We start from the raw sequence: 20,940 nt of genomic DNA, 5'->3' as shown, positions 1-20,940 counted from the left end.
TTCATCATTGTAATTGTCGAGGAGAAATTTTTTACTTAATCTGTATAAGGATCCATAAACTTTATCTTACTCAATGAGGATCATATCTTGTTAGAAAGGCATCCCTTTATGGACCTTGTCATAAAAATATGTTGAAAGTTTTTATTGGGATTGCTACCATAATTAGTCAGCAACATAATAGCCTATACTCTTGAACTTTGTTAAGATTTTTTTATAATAATACATTTGCCCATTACGTGCAGAGAAATGCAAAGTCACCAACAAATTGCTTTATATTCATAAGAAATCTATACCAATTCAAAAATATCATCACTACATGATTTTTTTTAATCTTGAATTCACTTTTTTTTTAAATCTTTTATTTCATTTACCTAGTATTTTTTATTATTAAAATTTATTTCAGCACAATAATTAAACATGAATAAAGAATGGAGTTTAATTAATAGTTTCTATTTCTTTTTAATAAATTGAATCCCATTCAAAAATCAATCTGCTTTTCTATTTCATTTACCTTGCAATTTGAGAAACACATTTTAGATATGACTTTTAGATATAGCTTCTCCAAGGTTAAAATTCATTTTGCACCATAATTATACATGGTTAAAGAATGAAGTTTAATTAATAGTTTTTGTCCTTTGTACACCATTCTATAACCCGCGTTAACTATTTTGAGTAGTCTTCCCAAGCATCACACAGATGAGAAATCAACTCTAAAGAAAAGTTATATTTTGGATTACTTGGCTATATCAATAGTCGTTGTCAATATGTAAATAGTCTTTGTAAATTAGAAACTCCTATTTAGGTTGTTAGTTATATTTTATATAATGTCAAATTTGTATTAACATATAATCCATCACGTGAAAAATAAGTTCTAACATCAATTTCTCTGGGTTCAAATTTTGTAAGGTATTATTCATCATGGATTATGTTTAAGGCATATATTCTCATACACCATAACATAATATAAATCATATATAATATAAGTCTCATTCAAAATATATTCATGATAATACATCACTTTTTGGATATCATTGCACATAAGCAACTCTTCTGATCCCTAAACATAGAACATCTTTCAAAACATATAGTCTATGGTTAAACAAATACAATCAATATTAAATAACTTTGTCAACTTTAGTTAATACTTAATTATCCACATCAGATGTTTGAGACTTTTGTTTTTTCCCTTGAACCTATTGGTTGAAAGCTAGCATTCTTCATCAACAACCGAACCATACTTCAAACTGTCGGCAATTCTTTTAGCTGGTATTTTGTATTTGAGGCTTTCAACACAGTCTTCCATAGAATCCTACACAAAGACATACATGACAGTTCACTTAGAATAATTTCAGAACCTAAATCACATGTTTTTTTATACATTCAAAACACTTGCATATACTGACCACAGTAAGCTGAGGATCATTATCATTCTTAAGATTAACAACATGTCCGGACATCTCCAGCGTGTTGCTACCTCTATTCTCCTATTTAAAGTGAAACCCTACTCATAATTAGATATTAATGTACATTTTGATAAAAAAAAAAAAACAATTGTATGGTCTGGAAATCATATCTACTTATTAAAGTGGAATAGGTATACACGTATAATGATGTTCATAGATGTGCTAACGTCCATTTGCTTAGGCTTGTTCTTTGCAACTGTTTCTTCATCATCACACACTTTCATGACTGTGTAAATCTGATCATAGTGTTTTATGTTGCCACTTTTCACATTGATTTTGAAAAGAACTATTCTATCCATCATGTTGTCTAGACTTTTAGGGTATTCATCCTCTTTAGCATCCTGAAACCCCAACCAATAATTAGATGTATTTTTGTGTATATAATTTATAATATTTTGAAAAACAAAATTGTAACTTTAATCCCTAATAGTATAAGGATTTGGTGTGCTATATACATCCTCCTCTACAATTTTTTCAGCTGCCTTTCCACACAACTGGTTGGTTTCTCTGTCCCACAATAACAATGTAATGCTTCCGGTACCATCAAAGACCATGACCTCAACCTTGTATCTGTTGTTTCACGTGATAATAGCGATAATAGTTTTAGTACAGGGATCACAAATATCAAGTAAAATGAAGATGCTAATTGTTAATAATCACTCAAATTAAGAACACACACCTGAGTGCTGCACATCCATGGGTGTGGCCACACTTTGCACATTCGTACCTATTCCCAATAGGAGTTTCCACCTTTTTTGGACATCGCCTGCATGCTTTATAAAATCAATCATCCTTCCCAGCATTGATTGAGACAATAGTACCTGCAATCCAGGTTGGCCCCTCCTTGGAAGCATTACACACATTAAGACCTTTTACCTAATAGCTCATCTGATTTTTGAAACAGCAAATAACTTCATAATTACAATAACTTTTACCTCGACAGACTTAAAAACTTCTTCAATCGTTTTCACAATAGCTGTGCCATTGTTGAGCTCATCAGTCCCAACCCATGAACTTTGGGTCGACTGATGGCTAATCCTCATTGAAGTTGACTCAGAACCGCTGAGTAGGCTGCAATTCACGTGTTAAATGGTTAGACAACATACTGTTACCAAACCAAATCTCTGTGTGTTACCAAACCAAATCTGTATGTGTTTGAATTATTTTCAGTATGTTTATATTTTGGTCTATCAAGTAAATAGTATATTCGACATTTTAATGTTACTTAAATATCTAGGCAGCCTTAGTTTAAAGGAATGTAAACTAAATCCAATGCATAACCACTGAAAAGTTGAAGCTAAAACATTTTTGTATTTTTTTCAAATTTGGAAAGATAATTTTGGATGCTCAATCATTTTTTATATTTGGTTTGACAAAATATCTGTTATTAGTTAAAGATAACCTTTTTTAACTGGTTATCTTATTTTGGAAGAACTTTTTGGGAACTAAATATTCTTTTTCATTTTGTTCAACAAAAAAATGTGTTACATTATTAGAAAATTATATTTTAAAAGGTAAATTTGATAAGCTAGTTGCTTCGAATAAAAGGCTGCAGAATCCAAGCTTTTGATAACCTATCCTTGAAAACACTGTTATATGACCACAAAACATTCAACTTCTTTTTAAAATGTACTGACCTTTTTTTGAATGACATAACTTCTTTTAGTTCTGGGTTGACATGGACCTTGGACAGTTCAAAGTGGCTCTGCACTAAAGTTTTGCCATTCCATCTGGTTGCTTTAAAATATTGGAGGATCACAATAAGCGGTTCAAGTTGATCATCATCAAGGTGAGGGAGTATCTGGTCAACAGTTTCGCCAAAGAGAGTACAACTTAACCTGTTCTTCCTGTCATCAGCCCCAGGAATTCAAGCTTACTATATAAATAAGAAAACCGAATAAACAACATACCTCTCTTAATAAAAACACATAGAACTTACTCCAAGTCTTCCACAATAACAACCAAGCGCTTAGTCTCTATTCCCTTGCTAGTTATTAATTCTCTTGGATCTTCCTTTCCAACAACTTCTCCAATTATATCTACAAAATAATAAGAAGCACACTTTTAGATATGGCTTTCCAAGTGGTTATAATTTTTTTGCACATCTATATATCATTACATATAGTCTTAGACTTACCAAACAGTTCAAGATCCTCTACTTTCTCGACTGTATGCATCTCTGCAAGGTTCCTAAATCGAAATGCTTCCAAAGAAAAAGTTGGATTCTCTATATGTTCAACCCTTGTTCTATGTGAAAACACAAGTACCCACCTACTAACACCGTTTTTTTTCTTGGTTATGTTGTCAACAATTATGAAGTTACTCATAGTATACATGTGGAACTCATGAATAATACTAATGTATTTCTTTGCTAGTGATCTTGGTATGGTTGTATAAATCCTGCCACCCTGTGACAACGAAGTGAATACTTAAAGAGTGAGTATATCTTTAACATGTTTAAGTCATAACAATGGAGATAAGTCTCAATGTAGTCCCTGAAGTTGCACTCGAGCCTCAAAGTAGTCCCTGAACTTAAAAGTTCCTCAGAGTCATCTCCGAACTTGCACTCCGGGATTCAAAGTTGTCCTTCCGGCAATTTCTGGACAGCTGGCGCAACCGGAAAGCTTAGCTGGCAGCGTTGGTGACACGTGGAACTCATAGAAATGACGTCGTTTCACACTGATTACGTCCCTCCCTCAACGTTTCAATAACGTATTGTCTCCCTCCACTCTAAACACGAAACAAACACAACACAGAGTGAGGTTTCTTCTTCTCCCTCCCTCAATCTCCAATGGCGCATGTGCTCCTCCATTAAATGCACCGATTTCAGTGGAAGACGTTGGCTCTGGAGCATCGCTGTTTTCCACTCCTTCATACACAAAGTTGGCGCTTGTGCTCCTCCATTAATCGCTGTGAGTCCCACGTGTCACCAACGCTGCCAGCTAAACTTTCCGGTTGCGCCAGCTGTCCAGAAATTGCCGGAAGGACAACTTTGAGTCCCGGAGTGCAAGTTTGGGAATGACTCTGAGGAACTTTTAAGTTCAGGGACTACTTTGAGCCTTGAGTGCAACTTCAGGGACTACATTGAGGCTTATCTCTACATGACATATAAAGCACAGTTATGTTTTTGTAAAAAATGCTCCTACCTGTTTATCTTGAAGAACCATTTCGATGGAGCCAATCTCGCTGACATTGAACTTGTTTGGAGTTGTCCACACCCTTACAACAAATTAAATATTTTGAAATTCCATGCAAATCTGATCCTAAATCAAAATGTTCATCCATTGTGTTTCAGGTCTCCTACCAGGTTGAGAAGTAGTGGGGAGTTTCAGGTCTCCCGTCAGGATTGTTTAATGTCAAAAAGTGGATATTTGAATTATATATATGACTGGTTTACTTCATGTGCATTGCAATGTCAGATTTACCCATTATATATTGCTTAAATTTTCTACTTACCCTGCATGCCACTTGTCATTCAAGAAACTGCTACACGTGTCGAGCATAGAACCCATTACTTGTCTCCTATTATATATTAATAGATAGATTAATAGAAGATTAATAGATTTCAGTTACACCCTTCAGCACCAGCAAATCAGCAATCCAACCAAAAAAAGCACAAAATCACAAAAAAAAAAAAAAGGAAAAAAGAATGCAGGCTCTGACCCTGAGCAAGAGGCTCTCTACATCCAAGCCTCTCTTCAGAATCTCTCCTAACTTCATCGTTCAATCATCAACCACCTCCTCCTCTTCCACCACCTCTCCGCCACCTTCGTCACCGATCACCGCCGCAGATGGCGGCTCCTCCTGCCATCCCTTGGCTCTCCTCAGCTTACTCCGCATTCCCAGGTCCGCTACCCAAAGCCTCCGAATTGGTGTCTCCGGATCTGACGTAAGCATAACCGTTTCCTCGATTCTCTTGTATCGCTGTCATTTTCTTGCACGATTTCTTGTGGCAACACTGATAGTTAGCAAATACTGTTAGAATATTTTAGTTTCCATTGTTTTCTTGTTTTCATGATTTATGTTTTTTCCCTGCTTATGGTGCAGCTTAGAGATGCGAATCTCGCTGGAGGCCAAGGTTGCGATTTTCATTTCTTTGTTGTTATTTGCTGTTTCTGATTTAGTTTTTGAGATATTTATTGCCACTGATGACTTCAATGTGCGTTGCTATGGTGGTTGATGTGGACGTGTGGTGTGTGTGCTTTTAGTGCGCGCTTATGAGGTACTGCTTATTAGTTATTACTATTTGATTGATAGAGAATTTGGTTGGGTTGTAGGTTTTAGTTAAAGATTTTTGTCTAATGTGTCATTTGATTTGTGTAAATTTCACTAGGTTCTGAAACTTTATCGCCCCTGTTACAGAACCGGAATAGCAACTTTCAAGGTTTCATTCTAAGATTTCATATTTTTTGCTCTTAGCAGATTTCTTATTTGATGTGATTACTGTTGCATGTTATGCTTCCTTCAGCTGTTTTATCTTGATTGGAACTACTTCAACTAATCAATGGATTGATTCATCTTAATGAAGGATTTCATTCTTTTGCTAATGTTTGAATTGGAGTGTTGTGTTGTTCACATATTTGTACATATCTGTTCAACTTGATAAAATAAGGAAAATAGAATTAGTAAGGATATTGAAAGTGTGATTTTTGTCAGTTGACGAAACTATTATTGCTAGAGGCTTTCATGTAATTTTTAATATCCTAAGTTAAGGAGAGGGTCTTTTGGACATTTTGTTTGGGGACAATCTTCTGCAAATTTCTTCACTCAGAGAAATAGCTTGGATTTTAGAGCCAACTTTGTTTCCACACTCCGGTGTCTACCTTATAATATGCTTGGGTAGTGGGACTGTTTGGGTAGTAGAACATTTTCATAAATGATCAAAAACTTTTTTCCCCTCTTCTGAGCAAGATGATGAAGAAAGTGGATAGAAAACGAAAAGCTTTTATTTTGTGTATGTCTATTATCTCAAGTTCTCAACAATGTTTGAGAGATATATCTGTAAAGCTATTTGCTCCCTGCAGAGTCCGTTTTGCTCTATCATAGACAACAACAAAGTTTTTTCTTTCTTTTTCTATCACTAGATGTAATGGCCTGGCAATAGTGTGCTAAGTAGTAACTTTCCTTAAAACTACTACCATATATGTTAACGCTGCATCTTAGATTGTAAATGCTTCAGTCTTGTTAAACCGTGTGACAATGTCTCCCAGGTTCAGCCTCACGGTGCAGCTGGTTATGCAACTGCTACTACTACTGGCGATAGCATCCAGAGGTTAGTTGGTGTAAATTCAAAGTATTCAATAATAAAATTGATTTTAGTTTCAGTTTTTTCAAGCATCACCATCTTCTGTTGTATTAATATGCTTATTTCTTGGCCTGATTGCTGAGACTAGTGACTTTTCTGGGACCTTGTTTGTTGGAATTTTCAAAGTTTATACGTAAATATAGTCATAACTGCTATTTTTAATAGAATAAAAAAAATAATATTCTTGGATAGTTGAAGGAAAAAATATGCAAAAGGATAAGACATGTTGAGTTAGCATCTATGAAGCATGAACCCAGCCTATTGATTTTTCTTGTTATCTTTTGGAGCAATTTCAGACCACATCTTGTCATGAAAGCCCAAAATAAAAAACTTTTTATTAAAGGGGCATAGAAATAAATACTTATTTTACTAAAAGGGCATATAAATAGAGGATACCAATTTTATTAAAAAAAAATCTTAGATACCAAAGATGTATACAACATGCTCCATTTTTTTGTGAGGGACTTAGAATGAATACCTTGTATTTGTTGGATTTATTTCTTTGATTTTGGTATGCCTGTCGTGTTAGGTGTCCATGTTTGAGTCCCTGACCCATAGGTTATCATTAATTTCTTTATCAGAACACCGTGCCTGAACATTCTTCATTTTTGTTTGGATAACTTGCTGTTAATTAATCTAGAAAATGATCTTTAGTGTATTCATAAAAGAAATCAATTTAATCATCACAGATCAAAATCCACCCACCTCAATGTTGGCAACAGAAGAATCTTGCTCCACCCTAGAAACTTGCTTTTGCATCTATCTCTTTCCAATCAAGATTTTTAAACCTTATCGTCCTATTTTTGGGAGTATTAATGATTTTCATCGTCATCCATGTGACGCGACATTGTTTTGATTTTTGAACTGCTACCATAAAACACTTTTCCATATGCCAATCCTTAAGTATATACCCTGCAATTGAATCTGTGAAGCTTCACCTAAGATGGTTAATTCCTTTCATGTTTACAAAGGCTCAAAGCTGCAGTAATTAATTATTGCACTCATACACTTTGGTGCTTGTGATTTATTGAGTAATGGTAAAATATTTGGCTGTCTTTGATGACGTCAAATCTCTTCTAGATCATGAAACATTTAACTGGAGGTTAGGTTATATGAGGTTACCAAATAAAAATTAACACAATGTATTCCGTGTCGTCAAGTGTCTTGTCCTTCATTTTTAATCAACTTGGCCACTGCTGAAGCAGTTGTGTTCATTAATTTTAATTTGTGTAATATTGGCTTCAATATCACGTTGATCGATGTTTCCAGCACATATTATTTTTTATTCTAAAGGCCAAATGATTTGGGGGTTTTAGCCTGGATTTGAGTGGATATCTTTGTGAGATAAAAATCCAATTGTAGAGTAAACAGTGTGTGTTGGATGAGATGTTCGATTTAACTTGCCTCCCCCCTTCTTTTTTCAAAACCCCCTTTTCTATTTATTTCTTGATAATAATAAGCTTGTCTAGGGTATGCATTTGTAAAACCTCAATCTTGGTGCTTGTTCTAATTGGGTTCAATCTATTCAAGCCTAAAGGGATCAGTATACTGGTCTTAGGTCATGAAAATTTGACAATAGAAATGTCATTGAAACATTTGTGAAATCCTCTTGAAATAGAAACGGGCATTTTACAGGTCTGGTTTGATTACTTTAACCATTGTTCGGCATGTATATAGGAAGGAGCGATACAGTGGATTGAGGAGTGTAGGTCCGAAGACAAAGAGAGAGCAGCTGCTAAAAGCCACTGCACTTGTCCCACTTCTTTTGATATTCCCGAACGCATATTCCATGCTCGCAGCGAATCTCTTTGTATTCTGGCACATAAGTGCTGGTATTGAAGAGATTTTGGCTGATTATGTCCACCATGAGATGACCCGAAATTACGTCGTGATTGCTTTCAAATTGTTCCTGATAATTGCAATGAAGGATGTGTTCCTAAAATTTGTATTTGTATAATCAGATAGCTCACTAAAATTATGCTTGCATTTCTGCATAATAAGAGCCCGATGAGGCCTTATTTCCAGTTTTCAATTGGTTATTAGAGGTGAGGCAACATGATTATTTGATTTATAAAGTTAATGAATGACTTTTAGTGTGTATTGCTCAAATTTTTGAGATAAGTCTCAATGTAGTCCCTGAAGTTGCACTCGAGCCTCATAGTAGTCCCTGAACTTAAAAGTTTCTCAGAGTCATCCCCGAACTTGCACTCCGGGACTCAAACTCGTCCTTCCAGCAATTTCTGGACACCTGGTGCAACCGGAAAGCTAAGTTGGCAGGCTTCGTGACACGTGGGCATTACAACGGCTAGCTGATGTGGCATAGTAAACTGTCCGGAATCAATTTGGTCCCTTAAATCAAGTTAAAACCCTAATCTCCAATTTTGAAGCCCACAACGCTCTGTCTTCTCTTCTCTTCGTTTCTCTGTTCTTGTCTTCCCCACAGCGCTCTGCTCAGAATAATTGCTGCTTTCATTTGCTATAGTATAATCCCTAACACTGTATGTAGAAAAATCAAAGCACCAGATCATGACATAACCATAAATTCACAAGAAGTACGATTAATCATAGAAAATTTAAATTTTCACAACATATCCGACTTCACCCAGAAAGAAAAGCTGATAACCTTTGAGGAACAAAACTCAATACACACAAGCTTAAAATTTGCAGCATAGAACGAATATACAAAATATTTCTGGTGGCTTTTTTATTCCCTTAACTATTCTATCTTAATATTTGATGTGACAAAGAAAGGAATGGGGGAAAAGGGTAAAAGTTGACAATACAGAGTACAAACTCTAATTTCAAAAGGTTTTCAAATCACAATTCAGTACTTCAGTTTTTACTAAAAATCATGTATGATTTTTTGCCCCCACCATAGCCATTATATTTTAGTTTCTGGTCTTCCTCTATCAAGAATGGAAATTCTATTCAATTAAAAAGAGTAATAAAATAAGTCATCAACAAATAGAAGCTCCAAACTCCAACGCAGCCCAATTCAACATGAACAAAGAAAATCAGGTTAGTCAGTTACAAAAAATTTTAATTTTGCAATGCAGCAAATGAAAGAAAAAATATTACCAAAGTTGGTGATATTTACAGAAGGCTTGAAATCAAATATTGTGATTAGTCGGACTAGTGATGTTGATGTGACACAACTACTGAATTGCATGCATCTTGCTAGAGATGTTATTAATCAGAATCATTAGAAAGGCAGAGGCATAGTTGTGCATTCTGAAACAGAAGGCTTTCGGATTGAAAAAACTTGCACCCAAGACAGCTTGCCATCAGTTTTGAGAATAAAAAGTCAGGTTAGTTCGATATAAGTATATAATTTCTTTAATACTTAATCACAACTCCTGCTACGATCCCCTTGATGAATTATTGGTAGATTGTTGAATAAATTAGTTCGATATATGGTTAATCAAAAGTGATGTGCTTGAATTTATGTGTATCAAACATTCTTCTTGCACAATTACTGCGTGACCTTGATTTGGGTTTAATTAGGAGCATGGTTTTCTAATATTGGCCTTTTCTTTCAAATGGTTTCATTAAGTAACTAATAAGGGACAGCTTCCATCTGATGCCTGCATAGTCTGAAGGATCTAATGAAACTGCATATAAATACATTTCTAACTAATTTATAGCTTGAAGGGGAAAAAAGAGGCTTACCAAATCTCAAGGTGTGCAGGGTCAGAAGACCCTTCCTTCAAGGCATCTATGAGTAACTTCTCATTCATGACGAGGCACTTTACCAGCACTTTATTTGAAACCTTTTTGGATTGACATAAACAAAGACATATTCTTGTCCAGTTCTCTACAGACACCTCCTCTACACACAATCACAAACCACGTATTAAAAATGGCCAGTAAATGCTAATTATAAGCTTCAGGCTGCATATATCAATTTGCTACATCTTCTCTTGATACCACAAGGTATCTTCTAACTTCAGCTTAATTAACTTGATCCTCATATTAGATTGCATAGCCTAATCCTTCGTCTAGTATAGAAGCCCAAGGATAGTGCAATTTTTCGGCATGAATTGCCATTATTTGTAGTTATCATGGTTTATTAACAGCTACCACCTTAGAAAGATCAAATTTACTTTATAATCTAAATAATGAACCTATGTAATTCACTTAATCAATCACATATCAGTATTTGATGGTTTTCAATAAATCATCAACTCAAGAACAAATAATCTTATAAAACTCTCTTACACCGATTAGATAAAAATTGTTCTACATAGCTAGTGCTACAAACTTAGGGCACGTTTCGTTTCCCTTTTTACTTTCTATGTTTTCTGGGTTCTTGCAAAGAAAGAAGTGAAAACAGAAAACAGAATTTTCAATTGTTTTCACTAAAGAAGAGTGATAATTAATGATATTTGGATATTTCACATAAAATATATTGAAATTAAATGATTTCGTTAAAGAAAAAAGAAAGAACAAAACGGGGAATTAGTGAAAGTGTTACCAGTGGAGGGATGTGAGAGGGCGTCGTCAAAGAGGGCTTGGGGGCCGGTGGCGGTGAGAAGGTAGCCGGAAGAGAGGAAGGTGGCGTGAACGACAATCACACAGACGCCATTGATGAGTGTAGTGGAGAAGAAGAGACCCCTGTGTTTGTGTTGTGATTTGAGAGGGGGGAGACAATTTGTTAGGGTAACGTTGAGGAAGGGGGTTTTTAGCATGAAACGACGTTGTTTCATGTCATTTTGGCGCCACAGCAAATACTACGTCGTTAATGTTATGCCAACGTGTCAGGAAAGAGGCCAACTCAGCTTTCCGGTTGCGCCAGGTGTCCAGAAATTGCCGGAAGGATGAGTTTGAGTCCCGGAGTGCAAGTTCGGGGATGACTCTGAGAAACTTTTAAGTTCAGGAATTACTATGAGGCTCGAGTGCAACTTCAGGGACTATATTGAGGCTTATCTCCTCAAATTTTGGCATCTATGGACTATGATGCTTATGCTATGATGGTTACGGTGTCTTAAAAAGTATTGTTAAAATTAAAGTAATATTTTTTTAAGATTTAATGTTATTTTTTAATTTAAAAAATAAAAAAGTATTACTAAAATAAAAAAATATATTTTTAATTTTAACAACATTTATATAGTTATCATAACCAATTAATCAAAGGCACCATAGATACTATTTATATATAGGGGAGGAATTTGTTTACATCAAGTATGAGTTTTGTTGATTTACAATCTCAATTTTAAATTTTATGAAATTTAGCTATATAGTGAAATGTTGGAATTTAACAATCAGATTGGTAAAATTTATCTCGTATAAAATGTTATTGAACTGTATAACTTAACAAAGATTACATTTGGTTTATATATGTTTTTATATTGTAGAAAACTTTTGGAGTAAAGATTCAGAGTGGTTCATTAGTCTTTTGAGAAATTTAATTTTGATGTTATATTATTATTTGAGGGTTTAAAATTTAGTGAATTTTATTAAACTTTTTTTCAAATAAAAAGTTGTTTATACCCTATGATATGTCTAATAATTATTGGATGAAATATATTATATCATCATAGTTAATACTCATTCTTAATTTAACGAGTTTTGATAACTTAACTAACTAGGGTAATTTTTTTCCAAATTACAAAAGTTATTAGAGGAATCTCTTTGTGTAATTTTTCATTTTTTTTCCAAATCACTCATATATTAATACTTATCATAAAATTGTGAATTTATCTTTATTGTGTTTTGGACAAAAAAAATTATTAATAACAATTCGTAAGTCTAATTGAAGAATCCAACTTAAAAGAGTAAGCATTGACTAAAATTAACTTAGTGGCGGGAGTAGAAGAATGGATCAAACTCAGAGAGTAGCAGTAATGTTAATGGCATCAGCCTCATGCGCTCATCTGTTTCACCCTACACATTCACCCATTCTTTTCTCTCTTTTCGTTTCCCTCTTCTAAATTTTTGTTTCCGTCTTTACTTTAATTTTTTGCATCTTTTTTTCGAAAGGCATACCATCTAAAAAAATGACGACTCAATTCACTAACCACAATGAGTTCAGTTTTTTTTGGGTTTAGGGTTTAACTTGACTAAATTCCTATTTTGGTCCCTCAGATTTATGCGATTATCTGTTTTGGTCTCCGAAATTTAAAATTATCTATATTGGTCCTTCAGATTCAAGTTTGGACACCATTTTGGTCCTTCGACTCTTTCCGACAATGACTAGACAAACGGAGTAATGAGATGACACCCTCCCTACCATGCTGGATGATGAGTAAACGACGTCATTTACCCTTGGGGCCCAAACAAGTCAGAAACATCGTCCAAGTAGACAACTCTTTTAAACAAGTCAGACTATTGAGGCTCCACTACCAGTGTTGTCTGCTTGGACGACGTTTCTAACTTATTTGGATGCCAAGGATAAACGACATCGTTTACTAATCATCCAGTGTGGCACGGAGGGTGTCACCTCATTACTCCATTTGTCTAGTCATCACCGGAAAGAGTCGAGGGACCAAAATGGTGCCCGAATTTGAATTTGGAGGACTAGTATAGGTAATTTTGAATTTCGGAGACCAAAATGAGTAATCACGTGAATCTTAGAGACCAAAATGGAGATTTAGTCGGTTGAACTTATTATTATTAATAAACGAGTGGTTTGGAAAAAAAATGAGAATTACAATATGGGGCTTCTCTAATAACTCTTGTAATTTATTAACAAAGATAAAAACTATTTATGATGGTTTCACAACGCTCTGCTAGGGTTTAGTAGAGTTTCAAAGTTCAAATTTCGACAATTTCAATTGTGTTTGTTCGTAAGGATTAACAATACCAATTTTGTTCGTCCATAAGGATCTAGACCATGGCAAAATTCCTGCTATAACCATGGCAATAATGTGAATGGTTTGAACTTGAGTCCTTCAAGTTATAAAAGAACCTACAACCATTAGATCAAGTTTGCTCATTATATTATATTGTGTCTTTTTATAAATATATTACTAACCATTAGACATATCCTAATTAATAACTTATGTATTAATTCTTTTAGTCATGCAAATTTAAGATATTTTTTTTATTCTAATGAATAGTATTCATATTAATTTAATTTATTTTTTATTTTATATTTACTCTTTCTTAAATTAATTAATTTTTACTTATATATAATTATTAAAATAAAAATTAAACTTTGTTAAATATCTATAAATTAAAAAAAATAAGCAAAAAATTTTTATTAATCATAACATTTTTGTTATTGATAATTATATGACATCTATTAATATTAATATTTTTTAACATATATTTGAATAATGTAATAGATACAAACTAATTAATGAATTAGAAAATAAATTAATTTGATATAAAAAAAATAAATTTTATATGATTATTTAATTATGACCGGGTTAATCGGTTTAACCTATGACCCACCAGTTAAACCAATAACTCAGTAATCTGGTCGGATCGATTGACAATTCAATTCTGATAACTATGCTTCAAAGTCTTGGATCATGGAAAAAAACATGTTCCAATTCTTTTTTGCAAAAGAGACAGACCTAATTAGGATATAGAGGAGAGCGTCGTGGACCTTCAAAAACTACATTCTGAACGTCAGAAGATGGCATGATGACCTAACCATTACGAAGTCTGAATTTTCGCATGTCCTTATATGGACTTAATTATGGGGATTGTCTGAGCACTGCAAAACTAAAGACTTCGTTAGAAAAATTGGCGGACACATGGGAGAGATTAAGGATGTGGACTTCTTTCTGATGAGAGGCAAAGAAGAGAGAATATTAAAGGTACTGCTCAACTTAGATATGACCAAATCCCTTCGAAGACAATTGAAAGTTGCCGACCCAAATAAAAAAATTATTGAAGTACATATTAAGTATGAAAGAATAGGCATCTTTTGTAATTACTGTAGAATGAATAGTCATGAAACCACGGTCTGTAATCTTCAAATTGAAGACTCGGTCAAAGGAAAGTTGAAAGAAGAAAGGTGGGGTGCTTGGCTCCGATCTGAACAAATGGAGAGACGTGTGGAGGAGAAAAAGGAGAACCAGACTCTTAATTCAACAAGTTCAGGTGGTGTTAATAATGAGCGTGGAGAAAAACCTACCCCAATTAGTCTCCTTAAAGAAATTGCATCCTTTTCAGTACACAAAGACAATGCTCGAGTTGATAAAGACAATGATAAGGTTTTAAGTGTGATGGGAGAGGCAACTGCAACTCCATAAAGCAAGGCTCTCATTAAAAATTAAAAAACTTGATGCAAATGAGAATGATACTCACAGCTCCAACTTAAGAGAATTATCTGATCAAAATTCTCTTCTAATAGAACCATTCTCATTTCTTGTAGGGGGAAGCAAATGTGGACACCAAGGAGTGAGGAAAAAGAATAATAAGGAGATGACTAGGAAAAGAACTAATGCTCCAACCAAGGTTGGAAAGAAAAGAAGAGCGGGAGATATAGATGTTGAATCTTCATCAAAGAAGCATTATTTACTGGAATTGACAGCTGCTGAAATGGGTGAAGATGCCTCCCATCAAAAGGCACCCGAAGATCCATAAAGATGATCATGTGAAACTAAAAGGATGGTTAAGTCCCATTCTCCCGAGGTGCTTTTTCTTTGTGAAACTAAAAACATCTCGTTAGTGGAGAAGGTGAGTAGGGAGGTAGGTATGAGCAATATGAAGTGTGTGGAACCAAGAGGCACAGTGGGAAGGCTGATGTTAGCATGGAAGGAAGTTGAGTTAAGAAATTAACTAAATTAATTAATGATGACAAACATTATCTTATTGGGCAAATTAACCAATTAGTGTTGATTATGTCTGATTGAATGATGCAGGCCAAAATTCCTTGTTGCAGCAGCCCAATAAGATAGATAAGAAAACCAAAGCTGGTGGGCTACAAAACAATAACAGCCCAAAGGAATCAAAGATATGAAATCAGATGGGCCAAAGAAATCAAACGGGCTAAAAGAATCATAACCGACCCAAGCCCGAATTCATCTCTCAAGCCAATCCCTCCAATCTGCTTCTAGTAAAGCAACTTTCACTTTTTCTTCTTCGGTCAGAACTCAGAGAAAGTGAGAGAAAACTTAGCCTTTAAGCTGTTCACCAAAGAAGAAAGAAAGAGAAGGATTAAACAAGAAAGGTAGAGGTCTAATCACCCAAATCAAACCAAATCAAGCTAAGGCAGAAGTTAAAGGTAACTTATTTCCTCTTGCATGCATCGTGCTTTCTTCTCCTCTTCTCCAACTCTCTGCCAGTCCAAATTGGGATACATGGAAAAGATGACCTCTGATCAACACTGCTGTAAATCTATGGTCAAATGTGTGTCTTGGGGACCAAGTAGTATCTCAATGGTTCAGATCTGTTTTACCATTGGAAGACTGTTTATCTTTGCTTCCCTGAGGCTTTCGGTCAAGCAAGAGAAAGGCAGATGAAAACTTCCAATTTGGGGATTAGCTGGAAAAAGTGATATGGTAAGTTGGTAGCACACAGCTCAAGGAGTTGACCTAGGAGAGAGAAACCCAGCAACATGCAAAGAGATACAAAAGAAGACTTTTCATCATTCTGAAGCTAAGGAGAGATAACCAGTGTTTTGAGGTTCATGTTCTGAGAAGAGTTTTCTAAAGAAGTTCATCAACTTGGACAATGCTTCCTAGTCAAAGGAGCATTCCACCAGAATGAGGAAATAAATTAGAGGCAAGCAAATCTAGTTCATCACATAGCAAAGAGGCTGTTGAAGCATTAATCTCCTTCATATTTTATAGATTGTAATTTTCTTTTTAATGTTTATCTTTCTGTAATTTCTTGAGGTAAAAGGCAGAATGAGAGAGCTCAGGTAAAAGCCTAAGAGTGAAAAGAGGCAGAGTGATACACTTGAGTGAAAAGCCTAGAGTGATTTCAGATTTCTTTAGGTTGATTCTGTGTCTTGTATCTTGTACCAGTGAGGTATCTCTTTCTTAGTTGGGTTAGCACTAAGAGTGAAGAGTTAGGTATTAGTATAACCAAATCAAGTTAGGTTAGAACTTGAGTGTAAAAGGATTGTGTCAATCCTGTGGAATTGGTGTATGTAATACTTTAACAATAGTGAAAATTTCACCATTGTTGTGGTGGAGACTGGATGTAGGTTGCATTGCACAAGGCAACTGAACCAGGATACATGATGGTGTCAGCTTCTCTCTTCCCTGCTCTGTTCCGTTTTCTGATATTTATGAGACAAAATGAAATTGTCTCATAAATTTTTCGTTGTTGAGTTCAAACAGATTCAGATTGAAAATTTGTTTTAAGGGGTTAATATATTAAAGTTAAAAGAAGGCCATAGATTCAACCCCCTTTCTCTAAGCCTTCTACAACCTTCAATTGGTATCAAGAGACAAGGTCTCAAGAATCAAGCTTCACCGCTTGGAGAAAAGGTCCAATGGCGAACAACTTGGGCACAACCACACTTGCCTATACTCTATTGAAGGCCAGTCAAACAACAGGCCTCCCTTCTTCAACGGGAAGAACTATGCCTACTGGAAAGAGAGGATAAGGATCTTCATTCAATCCATTGATTACAACATCTGGAAGATTGTTGTCAACGGTCCCAAGTTTCCAATAAAAATAAGTGCTGATGGAGTGGTGACTCCAAAAGAAGAAGCTGAATGGAATGATGACGACAAGAAGAAAATGGAGCTGAATGCTAAATCCATCAACCTTCTTCACTGTGCTATCAGCTTTGAAGAGTACTAAAAGGTGTCTAAATGCAAGACAGCCAAAGAAATCTGGGAGAAACTCCAGGTTACAAACGAAGGCACTAAACAAGTAAAAGAAACGAGGATTGATATGCTACGAAAAAAGTACGAGATATTTAATATGAAGGATGGAAAAAGCATTAATGAAGTATTTGAGAGATTCTCAATCATAATATTGATGCTATGGGAACAACCTACTCAGAACAAACCCTAGTAAGAAAACTCCTTAGAAGCCTCACAAAGGAATGGAAAACTACTGCCATTGTCCTAGCCGAGAGCAATAACCTAAGTCCTATAACCTATGATGAGTTGAGAGGAAAACTCCTTGCCTATGAAGCCACACACAAACCCGGACTCAAAAAAAAAAAAAAGGGAATAGCTCTCAAGTCAAAAATAGAATCAAAAGAGAGTGAGTCTAGTAATGATATTTCAGATGATGAACTTATATTTTTTGTTAGGAGACTTAGAAGGATAATGAAGAACAAAGGCAAATACAAGGGTTCAAGCTCAAAGGATTACAAGAAGGACTTGAGTAAGGTGACTTGTCATCATTGCAAGGAGGCTGGACATTTTAAGTTCAACTGTCTAAAGCTCAAGAAGGAGGACAAAGGAAAGAAAGAAAAGAAGAGAGTGCTCATGGCATCTTGGAAGAATCTTGAGAATGACTCGAATGAGGAAGAAGATTCTGAAGGTGAAGATAAAATCTGCTTCATGGCTGGTAATGATCATCTTGATGAGGTAAATTACTATGACTTGTCTATAGATGATTTACATGCTATAATAGATGATCTTACACTAAATTCCTCGAAACTGTTGGAAAAATACACTAAATGCAAATCTGAAAAAGAAATTTTGAAAGCTGAAAATAATTTTTTGAGAGAAAAGGTGAAGAAAACTGAATGTGCTTTGGAAATTATTGAAGAAAACAGATTTCTAAAATCTGAACTTGAAAAACTAAAAGGAAAGCACATTGTGGATCCTTCTCAAGAGCTTATTGCTAAAAATGAAAGACTAAATGAAATGATTAAAAAGCTGAATGGTGATTTAGCAAAATTTGCTTAAAGTTCTAGTAACTTAGAAAAATTACTTGCAAGTCAAAGACCATTGTTTGAAAAATCTGGTTTAGGTTATGTAACCAAGGAAAGTGCAGTTTTTAATGATTCTTCTATGAAATTTGTGGCTTCTTCATCAAAAACTAAATCCACATCCAAAAAATCTGGTATTGGATATGTTCCCACACATGAGCAGAAATTTGATGAAATTTACACTAGTGAAACTGAGCCATCACCAAGAACCGAACCTACATCAAATAGGTCAGGTCTGGGATACTGACGTTGAGATTTTTGCCAGTAAAGAATTTCATAAAAACAGTCGCGTTGTAGATATAGTCTCTAAACCGACAGAAATCCCTTCGTACAAAGTTTTGGTTGTCACAAGTAACAAATCCCTTTTTAAAATTGATAACCGAGTATTTAAACCTCGGGTCGTCTTCTCAAGGAATTGCAGGGAGGTGTATTTATTATTGGTTATGAGTTTTCTGGGGAATGTTGAGTTTGGGCAATGGGCACAGGTATATTTAAATGACAAGTAAAATAAATTAACAATAATAAAATCTCTTGGCAAGGTATGAAGATCTGGAAGTCCTATCCTAGTTATCCTTATCAATTGTAATGAGAATTGGATTTTTCTCCCACTTTGTTAACCTCTAACTATGAAGGTAAGTTAAGTGGATGAATTAATTCTGATTCCTCAAGTCCTAGTCTTTCCTTGGAAAAGTTAGAGTTAGTGGAACTCGAATTAATTCTTGAAGAATTCCAATTTTCAATCAACAATGAGTTTGATAACTCAAGCGTCACCAATTAATTAACCAAAGCCAAAAGGGAAAATATCTAAATTAAATTAAAGCATTTATAAATGAAGCAAAGCAAAATTAAATCTGAAAATCCCTCGAATTGCATTCACAAAAGAACTTAAATCTGACATAGACATTCATAAATTAAATTGGAGAAATAAATAAAAAGAACATTGAACCTAGATTGAGAGTCACTCCTAAAACTAAGAGAAGTCCTAAATCCTAATCCTAAGAGAGAGGAGAGAACCTCTCTCTCTAAAATCTACATCTACTCCTAAAACTGTGAATGTGAAAAGCTTCCTATGAATGGATGCATTCTCCCACTTTATAGCCTCTAATCTGTGTTTTATGGGCCGCAAACTGGGTCGAAAACAGCCCAGAATTCGCTGGTCTCGAATTCAATCACGCTGGATTTCCATCACTGCGACGTAGCCGCATGGAGCACGCGGTCGCGTCACCTAACTTCAGGGAAACTATAGCATATTATATATCAAATCGAAGCCCCAGACGTTAGCTTTCCAACACAATTGGAACCGCATCGTTTGGACCTCTGTAGCTAAAGTTATAGTCGTTTGAGTACGAAGAGGCCAGGCTGGACAGCTTAGCAATTTCTTCAACTTCTTGTATTCCTTCCACTTTTGCATGCTTCCTTTCCATCCTCTAAACCATTCCTGCCCTGTAATCTCTGAAATCACTTAATACACATATCAAGGCATCTAATGGTAATAAGAGAGGATTAATAATAAGCAAATATAAGATCAAAGAAGCATGTTTTCAATCATAGCACAAAATCAGGAAGGAAAACGTAAAACATGCAAATAGTATGAATAAGTGGGTAAAGAGTTGATAAAAACCACTCAATTGAGTACAAGATAAATCATAAAATAGTGGTTTATCAACCTCCCCACACTTAAACAATAGCATGTCCTCATGCTAAGCTCAAGAGAAGCTATAAAGATGAAGAAGAATGGTAGGATGTATGAAATGCAATCCTATCTATATGAATGCAACTACATGCAAAATGTTTCTAACTACTTGGTTAAAAATAAATAAGTTCTCCAAGACAAACATAAATCAGATTTCACTCATTCAAATTATACAATAAAGGACAAGTAAACTTGTAAGAAGATAGCTAATGAAAGCAAGGAACATAGAATCAAGCATTGAACCCTCACTGGTAGTGTATATCACTCTTACTCTAAGGTGTCTAGGGTCAATCACTCTACTCTTCTCTAGTCATGCTTTCTAAACCTTGTTCTTCATCTAACCAATCAACAATATTTAATATACCAATGCAAACATCATGAGGTCTTTTTCAAGGTTGTAATGGGGCTAAGGTAAGGATAAAGGTATATATATGGCTAAGTGAGCTTTATAAATTGAATCTTTAATTAACCTAAGCTCTCACCTAATATACATATACTCTATATACTTTTAAATTCATGCCTAGCTACCCATAATTCTCATTTTTGTATAATTCCCATACTCATGTACCAAATTTTTCTTTAATTTTTATCACATGTGCATTGATCTTTTATTAAACTTAATATTGGGGTAATTTTGTCCCCTTATTTACTTATTTATTGAGTATTTTTGGATTTTTCTCTT

The 20,940-nt window shown here is 34.8% G+C and overlaps 1 protein-coding gene across 1 annotated transcript; it reads left to right on the top strand.

Moving 5' to 3' along the window:
• The first annotated feature begins 5,037 nt into the window (after positions 1 to 5,037).
• LOC107625186 (uncharacterized) lies at positions 5,038 to 8,877 on the top strand. Its single transcript, XM_016327760.3, has 6 exons — positions 5,038 to 5,352; positions 5,511 to 5,541; positions 5,672 to 5,685; positions 5,797 to 5,847; positions 6,674 to 6,735; positions 8,446 to 8,877. The coding sequence occupies exons 1-6, from the start codon at positions 5,113 to 5,115 to the stop codon at positions 8,723 to 8,725; spliced, it is 678 nt and encodes a 225-aa protein (XP_016183246.1). The 5' UTR covers positions 5,038 to 5,112; the 3' UTR covers positions 8,726 to 8,877.
• The last annotated feature ends 12,063 nt before the right edge of the window (positions 8,878 to 20,940 follow it).

The sequence above is a fragment of the Arachis ipaensis genome, chromosome B2 (genome assembly GCF_059453495.1).
Source record: "Arachis ipaensis isolate K30076 ecotype BB chromosome B2, ASM5945349v1, whole genome shotgun sequence".
Lineage (NCBI taxonomy): Eukaryota > Viridiplantae > Streptophyta > Magnoliopsida > Fabales > Fabaceae > Arachis > Arachis ipaensis.
The sequence above is the reverse complement of the archived record's forward strand: the minus strand, read 5'-3'. Positions and strand labels throughout refer to the sequence as shown.